The sequence below is a fragment of the Eleutherodactylus coqui genome, chromosome 1 (assembly GCF_035609145.1).
Source record: "Eleutherodactylus coqui strain aEleCoq1 chromosome 1, aEleCoq1.hap1, whole genome shotgun sequence".
NCBI classification, from domain to species: Eukaryota; Metazoa; Chordata; class Amphibia; order Anura; family Eleutherodactylidae; genus Eleutherodactylus; species Eleutherodactylus coqui.
This window is the reverse complement of record NC_089837.1, coordinates 443,078,372-443,090,598: the sequence shown is the minus strand read 5'-3', so window position 1 is coordinate 443,090,598 and position 12,227 is coordinate 443,078,372. Positions and strand designations below refer to the sequence as shown.

Sequence of the window (12,227 nt, the reverse complement as noted above, 5' to 3'; positions counted from 1 at the left end):
GATGCCTGAAAGCGCTGCGGAATAAGTTGACGCTACACAAATAATAATAATAATAATAATTATTATTATTAAATTGCACATCGAGAAAACTGCATATTCTGCTCTCTAACACTATGTATACCCTCATAAGTAACAGCAGCAAGGAAGACATTCTGCAACAGTACTGAGCAGTGTAGATGTGATTTCAGTTGCTGTAACACACTAAATCACTCACTATTAGCTACAGCTACGTCCATGTGAGTTTCTCTGCTTTTGTCTTCTTCCTCCATGTCCCTCTTCTCCCTTCTGTCGATTTCTATGAACTGCATGAGATTGGTACCCTCTCCCTGTAATTTAGCAGGCTGTCTACTGATATTTAATCTTTATATTGCGTTTTGGCCTTTCCAACCCAAAGTAAAGGTAGGAATTGGAGATGAGCAAGCACCCAAATGCTCGAGTCCGCGTTATTCGAGTCGAGCTTTTTGTAAAATTCGAGAGCTCTACTCGAGTAACAAACCCGATTGACTACAATGGGAGACTTGAGCATTTTTGTATGTGGGACGCCGGGTGCCGAGCTTTTTTTTTTTTTTCCCTAGGTTCGTCTCTCTCTGGCCAGCCAGCCAAAAAATTTGCCAATGTCGCATGCTGCGTCGCGGAGGGGCTAAAACAGGCACATCACAGCAGGGAGGAGCCAAAAACTGGGGCGGGGTCGAACACGGCTTGATGCTCGTTCGAGTAACAAGCACCATCGGGTACGCTAATACTCGAACGAGCATCAAGCTCGGCAGAGTATGTTCGCTCAACTCTAGTAGGAATGATGCAGGTTCCTTCCTAGAATCCATGCTGGATATCTGTACTCTGCTTCCTGGTAGCAGGAATCCAATAGAATATTTTACATTTTGGTGCGAACAATACAACACATAAAACCCAGTAAAAGATCTGCATAGAATCCATTGTAAACTTGCTTTATACTTCTTTATGTCTTCCAGGTACAGCTTTCCCTGTACACCTACTTATCAGCTGAGTTTATCGGCACTGCCACAATATATACCACCATCCGTAGGGTGGGAACAGTATTACAGCTAATGCACACGTTGAAATATTACTACTGGGTCGTGAATCCTGTGGACAGTAGTGGGATTAATCCTAAGGGTCTTGGTAAGTAAGTTCATTGGATCTGTAAAATGTCTACCATTTGGCTTCCAGATTGAACCAATACATTTTCTTGTTACTGATTCCAATGGACCCCTCAGTAGTTCTGTCAGGTTTCAGGCAGAATACTTGGGTAAGTGGTACCTTGAAAAGTGTTCTCTTGCTTTTATAAATAAAGTTTTTTGAACAAGTTCTGTACTACAATATCTACTTTGGTTCCCAGAAGCACCATGACTAGATGAACTTTTGTCATCATTCATTCTTTGGATAGAATATATGCAATATGTAACATATTCCTCAAAATTAATTTTCTTGAATGGAATGACTAAAACTGGAGAACCCCTATAATTACTGCACTACCTATGGTGCATCTTCTACAGTGGGAATTGCCATGTCTACTTGCTGAGTAGCGCCATCTGTTCCCTTCTTGATGTCTTGCCCCTACATGCTGTTGTTTCTTTGAGAACAGAATATAATACATTGTTTCATAATGCTCAGGGGATACAGAGTTGCTTTTAACAGCAATAATAATCCAAAATGTGTTGTGCTGTTTGCTTTCCCTCCTACAGAAGAGTGAAAAAAACCTTCCTAACAATAAAAGAAGTAGAAAGTGAAGATTTGTCTTCTGAGTCTTTATAAATTAAAGCGTGGGATGTTCTGCTAGATCTTTTATCTTTGTAGACAGCTTTAAAGTGTAATGCAGCAATTCCTTGACATTAGAAAACTTCTGTCAGGATCATTCTGAGTACTTTTTGATTGTTATTTTGTATCATAAGTAATGACAATAAGGTGCTTACTGACTCTCAGGGTTTTCCGCTAGACCATGATACCTTAGCGTTGAGTTATAATGCGAAGACATTATATAGGGAGAAACCCTGGAATCTTTAGAGAAGCAGGAGTAAGTAAGAATTGACTTTAAGGAGACTGACTCCAACACAAGTACAGTGATACCTCTGCCCAAACTATTTAGGACCACCCTTTACGCTTAGAGGGGCTTTCCATGACTTTTTACTATTGATGACCTATCCACTCCATAATCAGTGGGGCTCCACCGCTCTGGATCCCTGTCAATCAGCTGATCACCAGGAACACTGTCAGTGCGGACAGTGCTGGAAGCAGATAGCCCTTCCATAAGGAAAAATGACCAGTTCAGAGACAGACGTTTTTGGTTTTTGCCCTTCGTCAATCCTAAGAAAATGTATTTTCCTAGGTCCAAGTCAAGGGCTCAAAGCCCGCTCATTCAGGCAACCAGAACCTTACTTTGCACTAGTGATTGGCAAAGATCCTGTTACAACTGTCTATGAATGGGTCACTGTTAACTAGACATCTAGTGACTTATGTCCTCTATAATTGGATGAGAATGGATTGGGTGGAGTCGTCATCGAAAGAAGAGGCACATGTACAACAGTGTTTTGAAAGCCGCCTTTATTGCTATACTTCTGAAAAATATAAAGGACTCAATCAAGGAAAGTTTACAGCTAACCACTTGGTTTCGGGAATGCTTGCTGCAGAGACCTGCCAATGATCCTTGAGTAGCGTCTCATGTGGGAGGAATGATATAGAGGGTATTGCGGGCCATAAAGGTCCAGGCAGAATAGCTGGTTTGGGCCCCTTGAAAGGCTGAGGATTCTAAAGTGGAAAGGTTATAAGCGAGCTCTGTTTCTCCCTATTCCTTCCCCCATTGCCCCTTTTGATTCTACTTGTTGACTTGTGAATCAGTCAGCAGGGAGTATGGCCAAAGGACAAGCTGAAATGACTGTTGGATAGATCCTCCATTGTGATCTGACTGTGCTATCATGGCAGTCTGATGGGATTTCTCTTTATTAGTAAGCAATATCTACAATCCAGTGTGAGACTTACTAATTTACGCAGATACCATCCCATTCCTGTCAAGCACAGAGAGGTATTTTTGAGCCCTTAGCCAACACTACCTTGCTCCAAATGCCGAGAAATAATGTAGATTAACGGTCTTGACTTGACACTTTCTGCATTGCTTGGAAGGGCGGAATATTATGGCATGATCATTAGCTGCTTCTTGGTTTGGCAGTTGGCCATGCTTATGTAGTTATCTCACACAGTTTTCCTTTGCTTCTCCTCATTCTGATTGCTTTTGGAGGGTTCCTACAGCTCACTGTATGCCATGTTCATTTATGCAGTTACAGAATAATAACTGTTTATATATTGTGACATTTTGGCCAAACCTATAACTTGATCTCACTCGTTCTTGATATTCTATGACCACGGATGTCACTGGTTTTGTTGATCTCGTGCAAATACCAATAAAAATATTTAAACATAAAAAGTGGGCAGGCATAGTAAGAAGGGAACTTCTTGCAAGCTATCTGATTCACTATAATTTATGCCAAAAACTTGTGCTAGTTGTATCGGAAATCTGTATCAGGTTTTACCTTATGTAGAATTTTTAAAGGGTTCCTTCGAGAGTTTTTCTATAGATGACCTATCTTCATGACCAGTGTACATCCACCGCTTGGGATCCCCAATGATCAGCTGATCCCTGCGCCCACGGTCAGTGCGGCTAGCGCTAGAATCAAAAAGGGATGTCCATATTGCTGCTGCCAAGTTTGGTACTACAGGTGCAGCTCTCATTAAATCCAATGGGAACTGTGCCTGCAGTACCAAACCAAAACTTCTGCAATGTTAACAAAAATATCTGCTTCGAGCGCTTTCCACACTGACAGTGGGTCCAGGAATAGGCTGAATTGTTGGGAATCCTGAGCGGTGGACCCCCATTGATCAACAACTAATGACCCATCCTCAGGATAGAGCATCAATAGTAAAAGCCTCAGAGAACCCCTTTAGGAGGAGGTGCAAAATCTGGCAAACGCATTGAGAGGTTTGCAGTTTGTAATACATCTACTGTATCTTATTACTGCAGCACTTATCTAAGACCAGCATGTAAAACGCTAGACTTGCATAACTGTACCCTTACATCTTTGGTCATCTCCATTCTCACAATTCCATGCATAGTTGTAAGAGGTTGCCTTATGACGACAACCCCTAAATACAGTCACTTTGATGATCAACGGTTATGACGGCGGTAAGGCTAGTCTGAACATTGAATTCCCCTGCAGTGGGTGAGGCATGGAAAATGTAGTAATGAACGAGCTGGGACCACTACCTCTATGACTTTTTATGTAACTCTGGGGAGGAAAATGTTTCTCCTTGCGAAGAGCACATTAGTAGGAGCAAACACATCAAGGGTGTTAGTGGGTCTTCTAGTCCAAGCAATTCTCCCATGAAAAGCCATGCAAAAGAGCGATGGTAATCCTCCACAGCAACACCTAATGGAATGGTAGCTACCTTATGAGTCCGTATGCAACCTTTTACCTGGCCTTGTAATATGACTAGGGATATAATTATGCCAAGCCAGAATATATCCATGTACGTACAGTTGTTTTCAGGTTTTTAAAAGGTTGCATAATGACTCATACGGTAACTACTATTCCAGTGGGTGGTTCTGTGGAGGATTATTCCGTCGCTCATTTGCATGGCTTTTTTGCTTGGCCTATAAGACTACCTAGATCCTTGTGGCGTTCTCCATCCTCAAGGAGAAACATTGCCTGCAGATTCACCTTGATGGCCTCTTACCTAGTCAAGCAGAATTCCATTTATCAACTGCAATAACCCAGAAACAACTGTATGTATGTGAATATTCTGGCTTTTCTGATATCCCTAGCTGTATTGCAAGGTCTGTTAAAAGGTCAGATATTGACTAATAGGATAGCTAACTTTCTAATAGGTGGTGCGGTGGAGAATCATTCCATCACTCATTTGCATGCCTTTTTCCCAGGGAGAATTGCTTGGCCTATAGGACTCCCTACACCCTCGTGGTGCTATCCACAAGGAGAAACATTGCCCCTGGGTTCCCATTGGCCTCTCACCTAGTCAACCAGAATCCTACTGTACACTTATCAGCTGCAATAACCCTGAAACTGCTGCATGCACGGGGATATTCTAGCTTTGCTTATATCCCTAGTAATATTGCAAAGTCTGTTAAAAGGTCACATATTGAATCATAGGGTAGCTACCTTTCCAGTAGCTGGCGCTGTGGAGTATTATTCAATCATTCATTTGCATTCACCTCCATGTAACGAAATGGAGTATATGGAAAGGAGACAGCTGCTGTTTTTCCAGGAACAACACCATGTCTGTCCATGGGCTTAATCTAGTACCAGTAATAAAGTTCATCTCCATTCACTTAATATGATAGGATAGCCCATAGACATACACGATAGTGTTCCTGGAAAAGAAAAATGTAGATTTTTTTTTTTTGCCTAATCCTAGATACTTTCTTACCTGACAGTGACTGAAAACACGGTTGACCATTATCTTTTTGGTGTATGGAGAGAATGTCAGAACTATGGTCAGAACGGGCACAGGCAGAGCAGACCTATTATTCCGCATGTGCACTTGGGGTTTTGCAAAAAGCCATAAGAATTATAATTATGGTCATTAGTGATCAGTCAAAATCTATTTAGGAAACCAAGATATCTTATTGCACTCTTTACTCAGAGGCACAACTCGGGACTTCTATTTCTAGGCATGAGGGTTTAGACCATTAATATTTGATCCGTAGGCACAGATACCCCCACCAATTGGCAGACTAAAGTGTCACACTAGTGGGATGGACCACTGCCCCTTCACAAAGCTGATTGCTGGAGGTCCAAGGACTTGGACTCCGACTGATCACACATTGATAACCTATCCTAAGGCCAGGCTGTCAGTGATTTTTCTGAAAGATCCCTTTGATGAAATGTTTTTCTAATGAAGTGAAAGTGATAATGTAATATTTTCCTCCTCGCTGGTTGCATCTCTCTGTTTGCATTGCTGATGTATCTTTCTAGACCCATAAATGCCTTTTGCTGTAACGTACTAACCGAAGCTGTGCTTGGATCATTGCTTCTGGTGAAAGCATTCGTTTTCCCTGACATATTTGTTACAAGTCCAGCCAGTTCGGAGATTTGTTTGTTTAATGCTTTGCTGACCTCAGAAAGGCTCCCTAGAGCTGATTTGTGGGATTCGGAGGAATCGGAAGCCTCACTGCAGAGACATTTGTATGTCCTGTTAAATTGGCCATAAAATTGGTCTCATGGAATAAGGCTACAAACTATCGCTGTTTTAATTAGCCCAGGCACGGCTGCTGGTGACTGTAAGCTTGTACAATAATCTGGCTACAATGACAAGTCATGATCAATGGTAATACCATAAAATGGCAACATGTGAGGGCAACATGGCAAATAAATATCTCTAAAAACTAATTATAGGGTAACTGTTGCATTTTGTTTTCCTTGAAGCAACCCTCCAACCCTTTTCCCTTACTGAGGCGCTATCCCTTTCGTATATACCCAATGATCTTTTTCTTACTGGTGACTTTGTAATCTGTACTTTATATACTTTATTACCTAGCTGTAATGAAAATCTCCTCTCATCTACTGACTTTCTGGTGAGCTTGTGATCGACTTGGCAACCCATCAAAATAGGCTGAGTTGCAGAGGGAAATAGAGAACAGTGGCCAATCATGAGGCAGGGGTGTGTCTCAGACTACTGCTGACTCCCTGTAGGCACTGTAGGTTAATTATAGTCACAGATCACAGCTCTGTCCTCATGAATACAACCTTTTTGAAAAGATCTTTTACTGGCTTTCAGCACTTATCCCTGAGGAAGTTGTGTCTGAACAGACTTTGTAGCATGCAGTATTACATGATGGCCATCCATATGAATAGTCGACCACGTTGACACATGGATTGGCTGCGAGTTAAGAGCAGCTCTCTGTTCTGGCTCACAGTAGACCGCTACTCTGCAATGTTCATATACCCTAATTAAACATATAGACAAGGGTTGCCTTTTTGGCACACCCGTTAAATTGTAACTAGACAGCCCCTTTAAGATTTTAAAATTAAAGCCAAATCCATTAAAATAATAACACAAATGGGTACTTGCATTCTTCAGCCCTAGAGCTCCATTGCTGCAAACCCACTATTCACCCAGTCTCTGCAGACAGCCAGTCAGAGGCCACAGTATCATTGCTTTGTTCTCCTGGCATCTGCGCTCACATCCTGGTTACCATGATGCCAGGTGTTCTGTATGGCAACTCTGCAGCTTCTGATTGGCAGGCAGTGGTCACCTGACGTCCGCTGTCAACAGAGCCTGGATGAATCACGGGGCCGTAGTGCTAGATTGCTGGGGATGATGAGGGCAAGTACTCGTTTTTGTTCTATTAGTTTAACTAACTGATTTGGCTCTAATTTTAAAACCCTAATTTATAATCGGACAACCCCTTTAAATGCCTTTTGGTTTTCTGAGCTCGCAAGTACATGTTTATTTTGTGGAAGCATGGAACATGCGCAACTGGAGAAAATCTTGTCTCAAGGGAAATAATCTAAGACAAATCAATATTCATTAGCATAGTCTCTCTATTCCAGTCTACAAACTGATTACACCAAAGTGCCTATTACACGGCCCAGTTATCAGGTACAACGTCCATCTAGACATTCACCCAATCGTCGGGTCATGTAAAAGGGCCAACGATCAGACAATGAAAGTGCAAATGGTTGCTCATCAGCTGATCATGGCTTTTGAGCAAGCATAAAAATGCTCATCTGCACAAGGAGATGTATGTACAGTGACAGTTGTATAGGGATGATTGATCATAATAATCATTTGTCTAGGAAATAGGTGGGTAGAGACTAGTACGATTAAAACTTATCATTTAATAAATATGCGATAAAATGCTAAATCCATATAGAACCATAAATCTGCCAAAGGAGCAGGGCCAGACAGCTGACAGGAAATGCTAGGGGGATGTATTTTTTGCAATGTTACCTCCCTGGTATAATGTATCTTGTAAGGATATACTGCCATACATGGAACCTCCTGTGGATTAAGGTTCATCACCCTCCAGACCATGGAGCACTACTGATGCCAGCATACTGTGTGGCGCATTAAGTGCGATTCCTCCAGATGGTGGCAAGATTATTCTATTACTTATCAAGGCTCTGGGCTTGTTTTTTATTTTGTCAGGGCCTGCCAGGGCCTTTATTTCAGGGCCAGACCCAGGGTGGGGTCATCCTTGTCAGGACGGTTACTTCATATTACACTTCTGAGCCAGATAGTGATAGTGAATGCAAGGGTGAGCTGTTTTTTTTGTTTGTTTTTTTTTGCGACATTACCTCCCTGCTATATTGTAACCTGTGAGGCTATATTGTAATACATGGAACCTTTGGTGCATTAAGGCTGGGGTCACACAGGGCGGATTTGCCGCGGTTTTGCCGCAGCAGATCCGCCCGCGGCAAAACCGCCCGCGGCCGCTAAGCCCGGGATTAGCCAGCCATGTGGACGAGGTTTCTCAGAAACCTCGTCCACACGGGACGGCTAATCCGCTGCGGTAAATCCGGTTGAAACCGCGGCTGCGGCCGCCGCAGCCGCGGTTTCAAAAGAAGCAGCATGCTCATTCTTTTTTTCATTCCGCTGCGGCTGCGCTCTCCTCTATGGGCGCGCCGGCCGCAACGGAAGAGCAAGCGGCCGGACCGCTTCAAAGCCGCCGCGGCTTAAACCGCGGCGGCTCTGCCGGCGGAGATCTCGCGGTTTTTGCTGCGGCCAAACCGTGAGATTTCCGACGGCAATCCGCCCCGTGTGACCCTAGGCTAAGGCTTATCACCTCTATGGATCATGGAGTACTACTGATGACAGCATAATGTGTATGTAACTCATTAAGTGCTATTTATATGGATGGCAGAAAGATTGTTCTATTACTTATATTTTGCAACTCTAGCTTCACTATTGGCTGTAGCATGCGTGTCTGTGGTGGTTTATACACGTATTTATTAGATTTATTCCTTTGGCTTCTGCTTTGGCAGCTGTATGGTTATATATGGGTTTTGTATTTTAATACATATTTATTAAACCTTACATTTTACTTGTACTATCTCTACCCTCCTATTGCTCATGTAAGTGCTTATTACGGTAGAGCTCAACATAAAGACTGAATTTGCTCTATTTTTGTTTATCGAATGATCATTTGTCCCCGTACAGACAATCATCTGCAATATGTGAAGGAGCGCCGATCGACAGGCTTTGACGACCAGCACTTATTGGAGTCTGTAATAGTTTTACTTTCTTAAGTTGGCCACACATATCAGATAATTGTTAGCAGATTCTATCAATCTAAGTAAAGCCCCATTTAGACACATAGATTATCACTCGAAATTTGCTATAACGATAAAATTGAGCAATTTTATTTATTTTTTGCTTTTTAAGACGGATGTTTTTAACCTAACAAAAATCGTTGGAAAATGTCGGGCTTTTCAGTCGTTGTGTAATGTTTGCATTGAAAGCTCCTCTAAAATCGCTGAACGACTGAACGATGTCATTTTGACCAAACGAAAGACCAAAGGATGGATTTTAAGCGGACTGAAAGACAACGATGAGCGAATCTTTAACGAAAACTGCACGATGGGCGCAAGATGGACACAACGATTATCTCTTAAATGATGGCTTTTGAGTAAATTTTGAGCGATTGTGTCTAAGGCCCCCTGTTCACGGAGCCGCCCCCGGGGAGCAGGAGCCGGCAGTCGGATCTCCGCAGTCAGCCTATCTGACAGATAGGCTGACCACGGAGAATCGCGGTAATTTGCAGCATGCTGCAATTTGCCAGCCACGAGTTGAGAATTGCTATGATTCTCCGCTCGTGGACAGCGGGGCTGCACTTTCCAAAGCAACACTATGGAAACCGTGCATTGTGTTCCCCATGGCTGGATTATCGCCACGGGGAATGCAATCCAAAAAAGCCCGTGGACAGGCAGCCAAAATCAGCCTTTAGACCCCCAGATAATGTAATGTGTAAGAAATGTCATAATGCGCCCTAAGGCTAGGGTCACACTAAACAGAAATCCCGCGAAATGAGCGCACTGAAAAACCACAAGATTTCCGCGGGATAAGCATAGCTTCCAAAGCTGCATTTGCAGCTGCGGGTTTTGAAGTAGCTTCGCCGCCTGCATTTCTGTTGCGACCGTCTCTCCCCATAGAGAGGAGAGAGGCCGCTGCGGAAATGAAAAAATAATTGACATGCTGCGTCTTTGTTTTTCGTGCCGCAAGTCAGCTTTCGTGCAGCTTGGCCGCAGCGTGTGGGTGAGATTTTTTGCAAAATCTCGTCCACTTTGCTGGCTAATTTTGGGATTAGAAGCCGCAGGCGGAATTGCCGTGCGGACATTCCGCACGGAAATTCTGCCTTGTGTGAACCCAGCCTAAATGTAGAAATTAATTGCAAATACACAAAGGGTTAACTTGAACCTACTAGGCTCCAATGTAAAACCTACAACAGCTGCCCCTTCCCTACGTGCCATATATAACACTCATGTCTCCTCATGTGGCAGTAGAGCCTTTGGGCCCTTGAATGCCAGAGCTTGGATGCAACTGCTGCGTCTGCGCCTCCTATAGCTAGATCCTGACACTCTGCCAGTATAAAGATGTTCTTTGTCTTCTCATTGACAGATGGTTGCACCTCCTAAAGAGGAACGATAAATTGTACAGCAGCGAAGCGCTCAGAAATTTGGCAAAGTGACGTTCACATTTTGTACAACATTGATATGAAAAAAGGAGAAAATATCCTGCTGTACAGTTTCTCGCCTTTATATGTCACTTAGATTACATTACAATGGAAGAAACTCTTTGGTCATATTAATCTAGTGCATTGATGATAAACATGGTGTGAGTATAGTGTATATATGGATATATTGCAGTGTACATTGTTCAGTCATACAGATCTGGCCTTCCTTATGTTACGGCACTCTGACCCCCTCGAGCGCCAGGTGGGGTGCCCTGAACTTCCCGCACCCCACTGTCCCTGCCTACTTGCCTTGAGCCTGGCTAACCCCAGGCGGACAACTGGACGGCGGTCCCTATCCTGGCTAGGGACCTGGCAACTACAAGGATACCACTAACTAATGGGGGACAGAGTGCCGACAGGAAAGGCAGAAGGAATGGCCAAACAGGAACAGACTGGGCTAGAGGCAAACTAGAAGGAGACTGACTAGCAACTAGTACTGACTGAGACAGGCTGCAGACAGAACTGACTAGAGGATAACAGAACCAAACAGGAAACACTGAGCAAAGCAAAGCTGGCAAGGAAACTGACGAGCAAGCTAGGGAACTGACTGAGCAGAACTGCAGACAGGACTGACTAGTAGCTGACAGAACCAATAACTGGCAGTGAGCTCAGGTCACTGCCAGCCTTATAAACGAAAGACTCCGCCCAGGGGCGGAGAGTGGGAGGAGCCAACTCCCCCACTCAAGCACAAGAGAGGAAGGGATGCGGGTGGCGCCCTACGGGCGGACCCGCCCACACCGCCGCACAGCGGCCACCCCACGTCGCTGGGAGAGCCCAGATGTCACAGCTCCAGGGTGCCCGAGCAGCGCGCGCTGACCGCGGGACGCCGCGCTGCATGGTAACCCCTTACCTTTTTGCCTGTTTTGAGATGTCTTGATAAAACTGGTGCGGGGCATCTAGCTTGGGCAAAAAAAAGTTGTGTTGCCGTGTCAAGGACTGTGAGCAACACATGATCACATCCAGTATTGCGCCTCATATAAAAACTACGCTTACATGAAAGCAAGTCACCATTGCAAGCTATCATCAGACACTACACAAGTAGTGAATTAAAGGAAACTTGCCACCAAGTTGTTTTTTTTTTCCAACCTTCTGAACCATTGGCAACAATATATCAGTTCTGCATGTACCTCTCTAAACGTGTTTGTTAATGTCCAAAATGTCCAAAAACAAACACAAAACCCCTCCCTTGCCATAATATTTATTCATTCTGAGCATATACAGACAGTTCCAGACACCTGTAGACATGTCCCACTACTCCCGTTCCTATGTCATCCACAAGCTGTTCCAAATCTGGTTCAGAAGGGAAAAACCTGGTGAAAGCTTCCCTTTAATAAACAGCCATATGCAATTGATATGTCCGAATCAAAACTAAATTTTATGTCCCTAAAGAACGAATCTACACTGAAGGTACAAACAAGGGTGATACAAAATAGTATACCTGTGGAGAAACAGGAAATCTGACCATAACCTG

The 12,227-nt window shown here is 43.7% G+C and overlaps 1 protein-coding gene across 3 annotated transcripts in view; it reads left to right on the top strand.

The window, feature by feature from the left end:
- Positions 1–12,227, top strand: part of NBEA (neurobeachin) — a 673,719-nt gene that overhangs the window by 230,170 nt on the left and 431,322 nt on the right. For all 3 annotated transcript variants that reach the window (XM_066582838.1, XM_066582846.1, XM_066582830.1), the window contains exon 13: positions 969–1,137. In XM_066582838.1, coding sequence (XP_066438935.1) covers positions 969–1,137 — 169 coding nt within the window. The remainder of the gene's footprint in view (positions 1–968; positions 1,138–12,227) is intronic.